General features: G+C 44.2%; 1 protein-coding gene across 1 annotated transcript in view; it reads right to left on the bottom strand.

The window, feature by feature from the left end:
- Positions 1-13448, bottom strand: part of NUP210L (nucleoporin 210 like) — a 43677-nt gene extending 30229 nt beyond the window's left edge. Inside the window, exons 1-14 of the mRNA XM_077841180.1 lie at positions 13257-13448; positions 11925-12061; positions 11248-11379; positions 10236-10329; positions 9467-9617; positions 8269-8401; positions 7548-7706; positions 6954-7022; positions 5480-5586; positions 4333-4473; positions 2465-2602; positions 1393-1548; positions 615-813; positions 113-258 (exon numbers count right to left, since the gene is read on the bottom strand). Coding sequence (XP_077697306.1) covers positions 113-258; positions 615-813; positions 1393-1548; positions 2465-2602; positions 4333-4473; positions 5480-5586; positions 6954-7022; positions 7548-7706; positions 8269-8401; positions 9467-9617; positions 10236-10329; positions 11248-11379; positions 11925-12061; positions 13257-13429 — 1935 coding nt within the window. The 5' untranslated portion in view covers positions 13430-13448. The remainder of the gene's footprint in view (positions 1-112; positions 259-614; positions 814-1392; positions 1549-2464; positions 2603-4332; positions 4474-5479; positions 5587-6953; positions 7023-7547; positions 7707-8268; positions 8402-9466; positions 9618-10235; positions 10330-11247; positions 11380-11924; positions 12062-13256) is intronic.
- Positions 13449-16809: the final 3361 nt, after the last annotated feature.

The following is a 16809-nucleotide window of genomic DNA, read 5'->3' as shown; positions in this document are numbered from 1 at the left end:
CCTCACGACCATCAGTGGGTTCGCTCCCGAAGTAAATACGGGAAAACAGCAAAGACAAAAGAAGGACTCAAATAGCAGGGAACAAAGTAGAGAGAGGGGAGCATCTCCTCACCTTGAGAGGCTCATAAGCAGCAAATGTGGCACTGGTTTCAAAATACTCCTGGTACACTGTCGCGCTCACCGTTACTAAAGTGTGTCCCAAGGACTTCGCCGCTAACTGGATACTGGAGCAGAATGGCAGGCCAGGTTTCTGATTACCTGTAAATTTGAGAGCATTTTTTCAGCACTTTCTACATCTCCGACGAGCAGGGCTGATGTCTGGACACAGGGTTACGGCTGTAATGGAATCCATGACTTCCCAAATTTTTCCTAAACGTTTCCCAGACTGTCACCCTTTCGCCACTCGTCCTGTCCCCGTTAGCTGTTGGAAGACTTGAATTATACAGTTCCAGACATTATGACAGGATGACTAACCTTCTGTCTAGACCTTGTGACTGATTGACACAATACTCATACTGGAAAATGGGGAATGACACTTTGGGAAATAAATTATAAACGGACTTTGCAATCAGGTATTTTAAAAAGTGATCAAATTTGGAGCTCATCTATCTTACCCTCTTCAGCAAGGATGAAGACTCCTTGCTTATCCATGCTTATGTCCAGGGCTAAGAGGGAGCAGTCAGTAAAAGCAATGGTCTCCCTTGTCTCCCTATCGGTGTGGTACATCATGAGGGAAACTTCCAAAACTTGGCCAATCTCAATGTCTGCATGAAATGGCAAAATCTCCATCTTTGTCAGTTTCAAGACATACACCTGCGCAGACAAAGAGTCTCAGTCAGCAAAGTAGGAAGGGTTAGATCACCCAGGGTTAGAATCACGTCACACTGCAAAGTGCCACCGGTTCAAGAAGGAAATCTAGAATCTCTCATGACAGGCAGGCAGAGTACATAAAAGTGGAAACCACCTCTGGCTTAGAAGCTGAATTCCACTTGCAGCCTTAATCGTATAGACAGAATTCCACTATACAGGGGTAAGAGATTCAGTTACAGCTGATTTTATAGTTACTGTACAGCAGCAGACACCCTGACTCAAATAAATCTTAATATTGTTGTGCTTAGCAGACAATTGTTAATATGTTGATAAGAAGTCTGTGCTTAGCAAACAAACAGCAACATCACTGGGGGGTGATTCTACTCACTCCCTCCAGTGAGTATCAGCAGTAACTCGTCTGAAGTGTTGAACTGCAGTGTAAGCCTGAGGAGAATCAAATCCAACATTTCTAAGCAGGTGCCCATCATCAACTTTGCTCTTCAAATATGAGTTTTAAATTCCTAAATGTGGACAAGCAACCCTCTCTGTCACTGAAGCAAGATTTGTCAGGAAAAGGCTTGCCTTTATTTCTCCATAATGGAAGGGGTTCTGCACATCTCTGGCCTGTACTGTGCTCTGCCCTCTGACCACCCCTGCAGTCACTACTCCTTTGATGGTGACTGTGACTACAGTCTGATTAGAAGAGGTCCACGTGAAATTGCCACTGCCTCCTTTTACCTAGGAAACAGCAGAGGATAGAAAAGGGAAACAGCTCAGATTACCATCAATGAGAGTACTAGAGCGGGAGGAGGATTGTGTGCAGGGATCAAGATTAGTGTTAATTCTTTGGCAAAATGTGTGCTTGAGCTGATTTGGCTGTGGAACAACATGCTAATAGGGTAAAAAATAAAGTAATAACAGTATTTCTTCAGTTCCCTTCATCTGAGGACCCCAAAGCACTTCACCTGCATGCATTAAGTCTCACAATCCCCCTATGAGGGGGATAGGAAAGTATAAACCGTACTGACACAAATGAGACACAGGAAGGTTTTTTACCTAAGGCAAGTCAGTGGCACAGACAGGAACAGAATAAAGAAAATAAGTTTGTCTCTGCCCCCTTTTCTAGCTGCTTAGAACTTACAATACAACTTAGAATGATTCAGAAACCCAGGGGCTTGAAGGCCACGTAGCCAGACTAAAGATAAGCGGTGCTGGAAACGTGGGCGTATGATCAGTAAAGAAGGGAACAAGAAGAGATGACAGAGGAAGACAAAACCTTGGAGAAAACGGACTCAAAAAGAGCAGTTTAGGACAAATGTAAAATGTGACCACCTGTGAGGGAGGGAAAGAGCAAACAAGCCTGGTGAGGAGGGGTGGGGCTTGCAGAGGAAAGCACTAGTCATCCGCCTGTGATGTTGCTAGCATGGGGGCCTGCTCCTGTCCCCAGTAAATTCAATGAGCATTTTGCCCTTTATTTTAATGGGCCTAGATCAGGCTAGCAAAGAAACAAAGGCTGTCGTGCCCTCTCACTCACTATTGAGGATACTCTCAGGGTGTCTATTTGGCTGGAAGTAATTAATAAGCTTTTTTTCTGGAAGGGGCTCTCATATGAAAGAGGTCTTCTTCCTGATGTTCCATGCCATATATACTTCACCTGAACTTTGTACCGATACAAGATTGCCATAGGATGGTGTGGAAATGCGAGGAAGAAGGGTGTCAGCTTGATGGGGAAGTAAATCTTCACCTCCTGTTCATGGCTGATTGGGACAGGTAAGTAATCCTCAGAGCCAGCCTACAGGCACAGAAAAAGGAACAATAATCTTTCAAGTAAAGAGGCTGCCCCACTCACAAAAGTGGTAAACTAGTGTTTAACTGCCTGTGTACAAGGAGGTGGCAGCATGTGCAGACAATGCATACCATGTTCCTCCCTTCAAGCTGCTGACAGATTTGACACTTTGTGAAGTAACAATGGTTCCTATTTGTATTGATTACCTGGAAAACAAGGTGGGAATAACGAACACTATGTTTCTGCTTTAAGTCAATTGTTTTTTTTCTCTTTTGTATAAGCTTAATCAAAATTCCCCCAAAACAGCAGTAATACCTCCAGCTGTTCCCAACAGCTGTTCCCTCACGTGTAAAACTATAGGAGATAGTTAAACACTACAGGACTGAGAAATTTACAGTATGTCACCAAACAGAGGGAGAGGGGGCAAAATCTAGACTGCAAAAGGAAGACTGATGCTACAGTTATAAAAACAAAAATATAATCCTATATAAAAGCAGCCCTTAATGCTCCTGTTTGTATGGTCTATAGGACAAGTAAGCACACTGCAACCAGCAGAGAATTAAAAGAGAAGAAATAACACTAAACTGCACTTTACATCAAGTTGAGAGCAAGGGTAGAGGAATCCCAGCTACTTAGTTACACCTAGACCTCTCACTTGTTCAAAACCATTTGAAAGAGAACATTACAACTGGACAGAAACAACCAGCCAGCTTAGTGGGCTAACCCAAGAATTCCTTGTAGTCAAGCCTATTAATCCAAGAGACATATACTGTCCTCAGTGCCCACTCAGTTCAGTTAGAGATGTTCTCCAGATCAAGGGCCACATGTGGCCTTAATCTGTGCACATTAAGCAGACTTCTGCAAAATCTTCCCTATATAACACATTTACTAAAGCCTGGAATTGAACAGAGAAAAATGTTTGAAACATTAAAAATACATGCTCCCAAAAACTAACGCTTAATAGGTCATTTTCTTTTACTTATTGTCTACCCACTGATTTTAAGTAAGGTTCTTTATAGGGGAAGTACAGCCTGCTTCTTTAGTCAGTTAACACAGTATCCTGGGAGTTACAAATGGAAAAGGTCTAACAGGGTCCACATCTTGTCCATCCTATAACCAGCGCAGGATAGTTCCCTATACTATGTTCTCAAGGGCTGTGTCCAGTTCAGTTTTGAAATGTCCTGAGAAATGCATCTTCCATCATTTCCCCTGGCAGAAAATTCTATAGCTTTTCCTGATATTCAATGTACATTTTCTTTTTCTTCATTTCACCCCCTTACTCCTGTTTGTAGCCCCTAGAAAATTCAGAATAGTGTAGGAAAGGTGCAGCACGAACAAACTCACATGAGCAGCTTAGTGAAGCCTATTGATCTTCAGCACTACTGATTAGTCATGGCATTTCTCTCTAGTCCTCAGATTCCATGTCTCTGAGGAAATCACACTGTCCTTCAGAGAGAGCTTGCTATCCCCAGAGCCCCAGGAGGAGACGCTTATCCACACAGGTTTTATAGGACAGCCTGCTACGATTCAAAGTAAATACGGCATTAGCAATACTGCCGTAACTTGAAACATACAGGAGTTCAGGTTCTGCATTTGTGAACAGTAATATCACAGGGTCTGAGTCAACGCCCATTAAAATCAATGGGAATCTTTCCACTCACTCTAGTAGGCACTGGACCAACTCTTTAGACAACAGCAAAGTCTGGAAAGGGAAGGGTACAACCTTCACCTCTTACCTTTAGAAGAACTGATACTAGGGCAGCTTTTATTACGGTGATGCCCTCCTTCAGAACTTGAACTATTTGATAAGACCCATTAACAGAAGACAAGAACTCTTCAAAATACTCCTTGGGAAACTCGTGAGTTATTCTGAGGTTCTGCAAAACAAAAACCAGAAATAAATGAAGGAACCACTTCCCAGAGAAATTGGATCCACGTTCTATCAGAAGAATCGCAAGACATGCAGACAGAGAAATCTGCACGGCCACAAGCGCTCGCACACACACGTTGGGTGTTCCCGGAGTTTGGAAATCAACATGGTTATGAAACAACTATAAACCAGGAGTGCATTCTGGATACAGCTGGTAAATGAAGGGCCCAGTCATCCTACTTTGGTTTCTGTATTGGACTGAAGAACATTTTTCTTAAGGAAATGACCTGTTAGGAGAACAACCCTACAAATCCCCAGGAGTTAAGGAAACATTGTCATTGCTATTTTAATTACATTGAAACAAAGGCTCAAGGAGGATTAAGTGACTTGCATAAGGTACCTATAAGCCACTGGCAGACAGCTCAGACTATCACTAATAAGACCTAGCATTTATATAGCACTTTTCAATTAGTAGATCTCAAAGCACTTCACAATCTTTAACGTATTTATCCTTATAACACCCCTGTGAGGTCAGCCAGTGTTATCACCCCGTGTCTGACAGATGGGGAAGTGTGGCACAGAGAAGCTAAGTGACTTGTTCAAGGTCAAACAGGAAGTCTCTGGCACAGCAGGGCACTGAACCCAGCTGTCCTGACTCCTAGGCTAGTGCCCAACCACTGAACCTTCCTTTCTTTCAATAAACCAGGCTGCCTTTCTCCTAGCAGACTCTCCCCACGTGCTGAAGCTGCCCTAAATGTAAAGGCATACGAAAAATTACATTTATTAGAACACTACAGCTTCTAAATGAAGATGGTAGTTTAAATATGAAAATAAGTTATCCTCTCTTTAGTAACATCACATTAAGCTGAATTCCAGAGACCTGAATACTTCTCAATCCTAAACATCTGAATAAGCTATTTCCAATAAGACTTTGAAAGGATCTGAATCCCTCAATTGTTGCAGCTGCGGGTATGTAAAGAATAAAGCACAACAGACCCTTCCCACATACTCACATCAGATAAATAGACTTTAGTGCTGGATTTATCATACACCTCAACAGTGATTGTATATGCTCGCTTCACTTCTAGAACCCACCTGTCTCCTGGCTGAACAGTGAAACCTGAAATAAAATGTAAAAGAAAGTGGCATATTAAAATAAAGAAAATCATTTAATAAAAATCCAGCTAGGTTTCAGTTTCATGAATTTAATGTTGGTGAAAGGTGCTACATTAACAGCTTTGAAGACTGCAGCCCCCTTTTTATTCCCTAAATGGTAGAACACAGGCAACAGTAAATGCAAATTTCTCTGCAATGCTTCTTACTCCTACTCTGGACCACTTATAGAAGCAAGAAGGAAGTGTACAATAAATTATTTCCTGGGACAGCAAAGGGGCAAACCAGTGCCAACAGAGGTGGTGAGTTTTGTGATGCAGGCATCTGTTCGATACAAAGCAAACGGAGATTCGACAGCCTATCAGGTGGTGGTAATTTCATGGTCACTATGCATTTACTCTGGATGACAATTTGTGACACAAAAGGGTTCATTACCCATCCCTTTAACAATCCAGTCCCTCTTCTCAATACTTCTTGAGGTCCAGACAACTCTCCTATGGGAAATAGCTCTGTAAACAGCGTAGTTACTTTTAATAATGTAGCACGACTGCATAGGTTCATAAAGCAACTGAGACCAGTTATTTCAAACTCCGGTGCCCATTCTGTGCCATTAGTCTTTAAGTTTCTGTAACTTCTCTAAATTACAGAGCAGGCAACCAGCTAGATTTCTGGGTTGTGAATATGCAAGATTGAATTTTCAAGCCCATGTACCTGGAAGGAGACAAGCAAAGTCTGCTTTTTCAATAAGACATAGTCTCATCCTCCTATCGTGACCTGTTTCTTTCACAAAGTGAGACTAACTGATAATGATCTTTTCTTTTACAGAAGGCATTTCACTCCTAAGGTTCAAAGTGCTTTATACAAAGCAATCATACAAACTGTGTGTGCACATGTATATACATATATCACTTTGCCTGTCAATTAATGCAGTCATGTGCAAAACATGGCAAGTGTTGGAATTTTACCATAACATAAGCTTTTAACCCTCTAACACCTAATTATTTGAAAATGGCCCTAAATGAGGTATACAATAAACAAAAATATGCAAAAATTAACAAGGGGAAGCTTGAATAGCATGGGGTTATTTTCTTTAATAAATATAAGTTTTCTGAAAACTACATGAAGAATTTATTTTTACATTTATTATTAAAACAAAACATGTATTATTAAAAACAAAAAGAGCTGTAAGCTTACACAGCACTTTACAAACAAGAACAGCAGGTTTCTGTGTGATGGATGTAAAACAGATTCTAACATGAGCAATGCTATCTATCATATAATTAAGTCACTTTTTTAAAAGTCAAACATTTTATTGGTCAATAACATGAAGCAATAAGAGTTTAAAAATCAAGCTTTTATCTTCTGATTAATTACCTAGAAACCCAGCTTCTACAACATAGACAGTGCAGTTTGGAAGTCCAGATGCAGCTCGCATGTGAATATCTTGGTTTGCGCATAAAGAAGGAATTCAGTCTTATTGTGTGGGAAAAAAAAATAGGAGAGACATATGGGAGCAACAGAAGCATTTAAATAAACCATATATCCTTGGACTCCTTAAGCTCTGGGGCCTGAGCCAACTTCCACTGAAGTCAATGGGTGTCCTTCAATGAGAACTGGACTGTGAACCTGGCAAGGAGGCTCATTCTCATTCCAGAAGCATCACAGGTGATGGAGTTGAGCTAGGAGGTGAGTGATGGGTACTGGCCAAAAAGAACCAACGATATTAACCTCAAAGTGGATGAATGAGTATGTCATCATGCTCAGCTCGAAGAAGGAAAATCCATCTTCCTGAAGGAGGGAGTTACCCTAAGAAGTTATAGAATTCTCTGAGGTGTTGCAGGGTGGAGCCTAACCAAATCTGCTTTCTGAAGCATGGTTTTACTTAATTCAGGTCTGACATGCTTATGAAAGAGAATGGCCACAGTAATAAAGAAGGCTGACATGGTTACAACTTTATTTAAAGGATACTTTTATGAACAAAGACCAGACTAATCTGTCCTAACTGCATTGCTGTCACAGTGGCTGTGTCCACATCCAGTTTGGCCACCGGAATAAGATCAGATCCACCAGGTGCAACAATGGGGTCACGCAGTTCAAGCTCATAATGTTCAAGAGGTAACTCTACTTCTGCAGGAAATAAGTTACTTTTTCAAACAGTTATTTCACAATAGTCTACTTCTGTCTTATACAAGATTCTTTCTTTATAAAGGCACATATTTGGGTTCCTGGCAACCAAAGAAGTAACTCCCCCCCCGCCCCACACACACACAAGGGAAGAGGTATGTTAGCCCTGAAGACTATCAGATATCTGTGTGCAAGCTTTAACAGTCTTGGTTGGTTAACACTGAGTGCATCCAGTATCTGGAGTTCAAATGTTCTACTGCCACAGACTGAAGCACTGTTCCACACAATAGTCATTGGCCTCTATACAGAGGCATCCACTGCTATCATGATTTGAGGTTTTCTGTAGGACACAGACCCATCACAAGGGACATTAGACATGCAGGGGAAATGTCTGCTCTGTTGGGTTTCAGGGTTAAGTTTAACCCTGGCTTCCCCAGGAGTCAGGAACGGCCACTGCAGGAAAGTGAAATATCACCTGGCCATGAAATTTTAACTTTTGTAACTTCACTTAGAAAAAAATTCTGAAGATTTTGGGAAACTTGGAGGTATTAAAAAAAGAATTTACCTGTGATCTTTCCCTGTACAATTTTAGCAACTTGGTACTTAATGTAGGCTCCAACCAGAAGGTAAATGTCATAGGACGGCATTAGGAATACATTCTCCAGAACCAACAGACGCACCAGTGCAGCAGAGGCTTTCTAATGGAGGATGGATAAAAGCCAGAAGCTTACTATCGCTCTGCAAAAACTGGATAGAAATGTTTGGGAGGGGACAGCTCCCACAAGGCTTCAATATAAGTTTAAACAATCAAAAGTAGAACTTTAAAAAGAATTATTTAAACAGAATGCTTGGTTTTAATGAGCAAAAGATTTGCCATGGTTATGAACGCAGCCAAAAGCAAGAGGGAAACTAGTTTTAGAGTTTGACATTGACCAGACATCCCACCCTGTCAATATCACATTGTCATTTTTCAGCAAGAGGACCACCAGCAGCAGGAGATTTCAAAATTAAGACTCTATTATTTAAAATATTATTTTAAAATAAATTTCAGTTACTCATGGGAACAAGTGTCTCACCATTTGAACCTAGATACAGTAAAATGTGGCAATTTTCTTTTAAAGGGATGGTCAGCTTGAACTCTATAGTTTATTAAAACAAAGGTTAAAAGTAGTTTCAGATACTACATCTGCCCAAGTCCTCTTACTAATTATTGTGGTTTTACAATCACTTATTCCTATTTTTTAAATGTTTTTCTTTCTTCTGTTGCTGTGTGAAAGACTCACAAAACCAACAAAAAATACGAATTGAATTAATCATTTTGGGAACATAACAGTGAAACTGACTATCCATTAAATACTGACAAATGCAGTAACCAAAGAAAAAAAAACAGTATTTTTCTCCAACCTTTTAGTTATAATAGCCTTACGTGTTGTTTTTTATCTGCTGTTGTTACAGGCAAGTTCAGACAGAAATGTGATTTTTTTTAATCGAGTGTCCTCCTAACCCGCTATACATGGGTAGGTTATATTTTAGGGATTTATATATCAATATATTTCTCAATACTGTATTATCAAAACTGTCCAAATTTATACATTTTAAATGGAAAATGGTTTGAATGGTGTCATTGCCTGTAACTTCTGAAAGACAAATAATGGTACTGATGGTAAAGAAAATATAATTTTAAGAAGCATATGCCTGGAACTGCAATCTACCTAAGGCACAAGTTTCATTTTAAAGGTGGGAACTCTACAGTAAGAATTCACCTTATAAGTTGGTTCCTGAATTCGGACCTTTATGATAGCTGCACCAGTTTTGATACCTGATACCAGAATCCTATCCCCTTGTTTTCCTGCTCGTTCCATCTCGACAATGTAGTCTGGTGGGGAATACTCTGCTTCAGAGTATTTTAAAATCCTAAAAAGACCAAACTAGGCTTTTACAGGTAGAAAAGCATCTCCACGATCATTTCAGTACATATTTTCAGTGTTAGTAATCGAAGGACAAACTTTACAGGATTATGTGGAATGAGGACCTATGTTAGCCAGAATAAAGGGATAAAACCCTTGTAACTTCTATGTTGATATGTGCACATCCATTAATCACCAAGTCAGGGAGACAATATACCTCCCCCTGGTGTACATGGCAATAGAACAGAGTAAGGTAATGTCTACACAGAGAGCTTAAACTAATCCACTACAGAACCCTCCACCCGCACTCCGTGTCTACTTATCACCGACATGCAGACCACAAGTATTCTGTATTCTTTCAGCCAGCTTCCACTGCATCTGACTTTACCAGCAGCAGTACTTCTGTGTGCCTGAAGAGTCAGCCCATAACCTGGAAATCAGAACTCCTGGGTTCTATATCCATGTCTATCACTGACTCACTGTTACCTTGAGAAAATCAATTCTCGTCTCTGCATTCCCATTTACCCACAAGTAAAATGAGGATAATAGTACTTCCTACCCCATTATGAGATGCCGGGACGAAATGCAACAGATGATATTTATTAATCATTCTAAATATAGTTACCTAATTTTGCTAGACAGTTCTAAGCCTTCCATGTCATCATCCTTAGCAATGCTCCACTCAAATGTCATTCCTGACAAACTACTGAATGTGTTTCCTGAAGACAGAAACCAGACAGACAGATTCAGAAACATGTGCTGGTGAATACATATATTTCTAAGTATGGAGTTCTACACAGCTAAATGTGTTAATCTATCTTCTACTGTCTACTGCTGTGAAAACAGGAAAAACCCTGCATTATCACTATGCCACCACCAACTGTCCTTACGTTGCCTTGCTCCTCACATCCAGTTACAGAACTGTGAACAAACAGGCCACAGGCCCATATTCCAGGTGTCGAATATTTCTGATGGCAACTCTCCCTTCTTAATCTTGTATACTTGCCCATGCCTGTTATATTCCAAAATATTTCTGACCATATCCAACTTCTCCCTAAACACAAACCCATGTATACGTAGACAAAAAACAAACTAGGATGAAAAGAAGAACATTATTTTATTTTCATGCTTGAAATTAACTGGAATGAGCATATAACAGTTTTAAACAATTATTAGTAAATCAGCTCTATGGTTGGAGATAACAGCAAAGAAAACAGGAATTCTGATTATTGTTATCTAGGTTTTTATACCAGTTTTATTAGTGTGGCATCTGAGAACCTCGCAATGTCACAGTTGTTATGCTTGCACTAAGTGGGATACTACTTTTACTCAGCAGTCCTTATATGCACTCCAAATGAAAGATAAACAGAAGTACAATAATTCTCATGTTGCTCATATTAAAACATTTTAGGAACTAGTTAGAAACAGGCACATTTTCTCTACCTGAAAGTTACATAGCACATGAAATATAGGATTTTGTGATACACGCAAAAGTTGCTACGTTGGGGGTGGGAACAAAATTTGCTACATATCATAATACATTCTTTAAAAAACTCAGATTAAGGAATGTCCTTGTTATTCAGGAGGTAGAGTTTAATCCTGGGAGTTGCCCCAGAAGTTTATCCTATATACAATACCTTCAACATCCAGAGCTCTCACGGTTAATTCAAGTGGAGAATCTTCCACATATATTTCTCGGGTTCGGGAGATAATTTCAATACTGTTTATCATATCGACAATGATGTCACAACGCAGTAAATGGCCTGTCACTAAAATGTGAGAATAAATGAGTGTGCCTTAATTCAACATCCCATAAATCTATGTTGAATTCCCAAATCTTGAGAAGGTAGTACTACTGAAAACAAAAACAAAACAAAACAGTGGCAATTCTTACATCATTGGGAGGAGGAGGAGGAGGAAGCACCTTTGTCAGAAAGCACAAATTCCTCAACAAAGTCCCTGATAAGCTCATTCTGGGACTGTGATGGGCATGGATGTTACACTGTTATACTTTCTGTTTTTGTCCTTCCTTGAGCCACAGGCAGACTGTGGTGTGCCTACTATACGTCACTGTTATTTTGCATGTACATCACTCAAATCTGTGTTTTTGAAACAAATAATGAAATACACCGCAGTTCCATATCTTTCATTATTAAAATCAGATGGGACAAAGCACTAGTGTCATAGTGCCCAATCCTGTGTGTGTCTCTTTGGGAAGGACTGGGTGATTTCAAGAGCCTATTCTATCTCAGCCCTGGAAGTCCCTACTAGACACCCAATTCCTTCCCTGTCATGTTGCTCTTTATCCACCTACCAAGTTCCTCAGCTATAACAACACTGTTTAGCTTTGTGGCCTGTGTAGACTGAGTAGACAGCAAAGCTTTTTGCGAACAAGTGGTACCATTCTCGTAAATTGGCTCAATGGTGACTGTATCATGACGTGTGGAATACCTGGAAAACAGAGAGATTTGGATTCTTCTATTCATATTTTTATTATCTGGGCAAAATAAGGGAGGTGAAGATTTTTTTCAGTATATTACACATGGATTCAAAATCAGATGGATCTGCAACTCAGAATAAGGAAGTGTTTTAGGGAAATGCTACCCTTGGTATGAGTGAGCTGCATGCTATTGGAGAGGATACATAGGAACTGCCATATTGGATAAGACTAGCGATTCATTTAGAAAAGTACCCTGTCCCACCACAAAGGCCGGTAAGACGATGTTGCAACAGGCAGTCATGGAATGCCCACTCCCAGGAAATGTTTCTTCCTAACTGGCAACAGTTAGAGGTTGGCTTAAGCCCTAAGGAATAAGGGTTACATCACTTTCAAAATTTGTGCAGGTTTATTTATTTTGCCAGGAGAGGGGAGTTAGTATTCTCTATTGCCATTCTGGAAATTCTTGTTATCCATATAAACGTCTAACGGTTTCTCAAATCCCACTCACGGTTTGGTCTTACCAATATATTGTGGCACTGAGCTCCGTGGGATAAAACCAATGATGTGCCAATGATTAGTTTTGAAATTCACAAGGACCTACATGACTGAGAAGGGCTCAGCAGGGTAAGGAGGCCACTGAACCAACCCGGTACCAGATCATCCGGCCTGTCGCAGAGCTCTGACCAAACAAACTAAGAAGGCAACCCTGCTTTCCCCATGGTCCCTGCCTTCCTCATGGGCTGTGACCCCTCTAACCCTCCAAAGGCCCATATACTCCTCCCAAAGAGTGGAGCCCCTCCATCCATAACTTCCCCCAAAATCCTTCTCGTCCCCTCAACGCAGGCTCAGCTGCTCCCCTCAACGCAGGCTCCTCCGGAAGAGAGATCTGGGCCCCTCTCTCCTACCGCAGGCCCAGCTCCTTACCCCCAACCACTGCCATAGACCCACCTCCTCCACGTCTCTCGGGGCTGGCACTCACTGAGCCCCAAGGCCAAGCTCCCTCCAGCCAGGCCTCTCCCCTAGGCCAACCCTATGCTCCCCTTTTCCCCCTGGTAAGGGCCTCCTCCCCCCATCACCAGGCCGGGCTTCCCCGAACCCTACACCCACAGTCCCAAAACCCTGGTCCCCCCATCTCTACACCGACTAGCCACAGCCCCACCCCATTCCCACAGGCCCCGCCCATCCCTGCAGGCCCCGCCCCCTCACCAGGAGTAGCAGCCGCCCTCCGCCTCCAGCACGAAGGGGACGTGGAGCTCCCGGCTGAAAGGCAGCAGCACCTTGGGCACGTTGAGCTTGAAGGGGCGGGCGGGGCCCAGGAGCAGCAGGAAGGGGAGGGGGAGCAGGAACGGGGGGGGCCGGCCCCGCCTCGGCAGCCTCATGCTGAAGACGAGGACCGGAGCGGGGACAAGATGGCGGCTGCCGTAGGGCTCAGCTCCCGCTCGCGGGCACGCAGCCACAGCTCTGCGCATGCGCCTCTCCGCGTGCGGCGCGGCGCCCGCCTCTCCGCGTCCCACAGCGCGTGCGTCGGCTCTCCGCCCGCCGCTCCTTAGCCCAACAAGTGCGCATGCTCCGCTAGGTTCGGGGCGCTGGCGGGTGGGGCGCAGCGTCTACCCACTACGCCTGCGCGGGTTGCCCGCGAGGTTGGAGCGTTCCCAGGGGCAGACTTGACGTGCTGGCTGCAAGCCTAGGTCCCCCCGGGTCGGTGCAGGACTAGCTTAGACCAGGGGCACCGGTGCTCGGCCTGCACCTGGCACATCCCGCTGCCATTTCCGGAGCCCCAAAGTCACCGACCCCGCCGGCTCTTGGGGCAGCTCCTGGCGCGCAGCCGGTTCCACACCAGAGCCAGCTGCACTGGAAGGTTTCAGGAGGACCCAGGCATGGGGAGCACAGAGAGGAAGGGGCCTGCTGCCTTATCCTGAGCCGGGCGAGGGTAGGGGCGGGAGAGGACAATGGGGTAAGGAAGGAAGATACGGGGTCGGAGGCAGAAGCTGGAGCAAAAGACTAAAGATAACTAGATTGCCAGTCCTTAATAGCCACGAGCTAGGCCCCCCAAATCATATGTTTTGGTGTTTGCTTTCCAGCTGTTTGGGCACATACAGGTCATGGCTCGAAGTTTCTCTACAATTGTGAGGCCTAAAAATGCTTTTTTTAAATGACAGCTGAGTTTCCCCCCATGGTGTGCCTCCAGGCACTGGGGTGTTGAGAAATACCCCACAGCTTGCAACTTGTGATAAAAATCCTTATAGAGTTGGCAACAATGATTTTACCCCACCCAGCAAAAGCCAACCCCAAATGTCTTGGAGGGATCCCCAGAGCAGCCTCTAGGTGTCCCCATATAGCAGAAGGAAAGCACAAGCTTGGAGAAACCAGCTGGGCTTCGGCTCTTTCCTAGTTCATTGAGTGGCTCGGTTCAGCGAAGTGCTTTATTTGGTGAGCACTGATGGCACACTTAGCCCTACCCAAAGGCTGAGTCCCTCGCCCAAGAGTTTACAATGCAAGGAAATGGGTTCCCCTGAAGCATGTGAGTGTGGGAGAGGCAGAATCAGGCCCTTGGGCATGGCTTGTGAGCATACAGGCAAAACTGGGGGGGGGGTGCTGCTGCTCTGGCTGGCTTGAAAGGGTTTCCATACTCTCTGGGTTTACAGTTTGATTCAGTGGCTCTCAGCACCCCTGCATGCAGGAGAGGTGCCTAATGGAAGGAGTACTCATCAGGGCATTCTGTGCCCAAAAAATTTAAAAATTCTGCACACATTTTAAAATTCTGCATATTTTGTCAAATAAATGTGGAGGCTCCAGCATGGCATTGGGGACCACAGGCCAGTGGCTGCACAGAGGTGGGCGATCACTGTGCAGCTTCCCCCTCCTGGGACACAGACTCAGGGGTGAGGCTGGACACAGCCCTGACACAGAGCAAAGACTGGGCCTGCCCAGAAACACCCCAGAGCCCTGCCCCTCTACAGGGAGTGCGGGCAGGCAGGATCCAAGTGTGAAGGGGCTTTCTGGGTGGGGCACTCTGGGTTCAGGCAGCTCAGTGGGGGGGGGAAATCGATGTGTTTGGGGAATCTGGATGCACAGGGGCTTGTTGGGGGGTTCTGGGTACAACAGTAATGGGACTCTGCACGGGGGGGGGGTCCAGATGAAGCTGGTTAGGGCTCAGCAGGGGAATCTGGGGGAGTGGGGCACAGTAATGTTGGGATCCAGGTGCAACTGGTAGGAGCTTAGTAAGATGGGGATCTGTTGGGGTGGTACAGGTGCAGGGTAAGTGCAGCTCATCTGGGGGGGTTCTGAGTGCGGGGGGGGGAATGAAGCTCAGGGGGAGGGACTGGGTATGAGGGGGTCTGGATGCATGGGGCTTGAGCAGAGGGGGAGCAGCTCCCTGTACAGGGATCCCTCCCCCTGCAGCTGAGAAGTGATGGATGCAGGAAGAACAGGGTAGGTTGTAGAGCTTTCTACAGCCAAGGGAGAAATTTGAGAGTCAGTCTAACTCAGCCCTGGCTGCCATGCAGCAGAAGAGGATGTCCTGTCCTGTCCTCCCCAGCCCAGCCAGGACTACCAGCTGAGCCTGTCCCTCAGTAGGAGCCACTAGCTGTCTTCCCTAGTCCTGCCGCTACCCGCCCAGTAATTTATCTCTGATGGGTGCCCTGTGCACCTGAAACATACTGCCAGGGCACGTTGCATGACTGCTTCTGTGGCTTCCCTTTGCTTCCCCCTCAAAGTCATTTTTCTGCAGGAAAACAAGCAAGCATCGGAGTCCTCAAGTGGTCAGGCATGAGGTGGTGGCAGAAATGAAATGGGTGGAGAGATAGGGCAAAGACTAGCAATGAAGAGCAGGTCTATGCAAAGGCCTAGAAATCACACCAAGGAGCTTGAGCTAGAAGGCAAGCAGAAACCAGCACAGCATAGAAAAATACCCTCTGTTCTATGATTATGTATTTCCTGTGCTCTCCGCCACCTAATGACTTCTCATCTTACACTAGGACTGAAAGCTCTGTGGAGGAAAGTGCAGCTTTGTGCAGGGTCCAGGAGGCTGAGGCTTGGGCCTGTAGCTACAGCACCAAAATTCCTTGTTCTTTGATCCTTAGAAAGCTTTGGTGCAAGGGGAAACAGAAGCAGAGCTAGTGACATCTGCCCCATTTAGCTGAAAGGATTTTTTCCTCCCCTCCCCCCCTTTTTAAAAAAAACTTCTGCAGCTGATCAAATAAGGTTTTGGGGGGTTCAGTTTTACTGCAACCAGGGCTGTAACAAGAGGGGTTGGAGCTCTGCAGTAGGCAAGTCAGTGCAGCATCTCCCTAGCTGCCCTTCCTAACCTGTTGCCCTATAATTGTCAGATCTTTAGTTTCAGAGGCTGGTGCCTATGCCACTTGCTCCCCACTCCCCTGACATGCCTGCAGGGAGGCCAGACAAGCCCAAGCTGGAATTGTTTAGCTACAGTGGAAGCCAGTATTAAAATCTTTTTTTAATTTACTCTCCCTAACTGGATTTCTACATACACAGATAGAGCTTCTGCCTTCCAGTTTCATGTACAACAGCTGGTCTAATTTAGCTCTTATTTTTCCACAGCCATTTTAGGTCCCAACTGGAATTTAAAGCCAGCTGTAGAACTGCCATAATATTTGCTCCTTATATTTTATTAGACTCCTGCCTAGTACAGCTAGAGGCTAGAGAGGAAAGCGACTGCCCTATAGGTTTAGTTAGTGCTACTGCTCAGATCGTAGACTTTGTCCTCTCTCAAATTTAAGGGAGAAGCACATTGTACAGG

Source organism: Eretmochelys imbricata, chromosome 24 (genome assembly GCF_965152235.1).
Source record: "Eretmochelys imbricata isolate rEreImb1 chromosome 24, rEreImb1.hap1, whole genome shotgun sequence".
Lineage (NCBI taxonomy): Eukaryota > Metazoa > Chordata > Testudines > Cheloniidae > Eretmochelys > Eretmochelys imbricata.
Note: the sequence above shows the minus strand (reverse complement) of the source record. Positions and strands in the feature narration are given on the sequence as shown.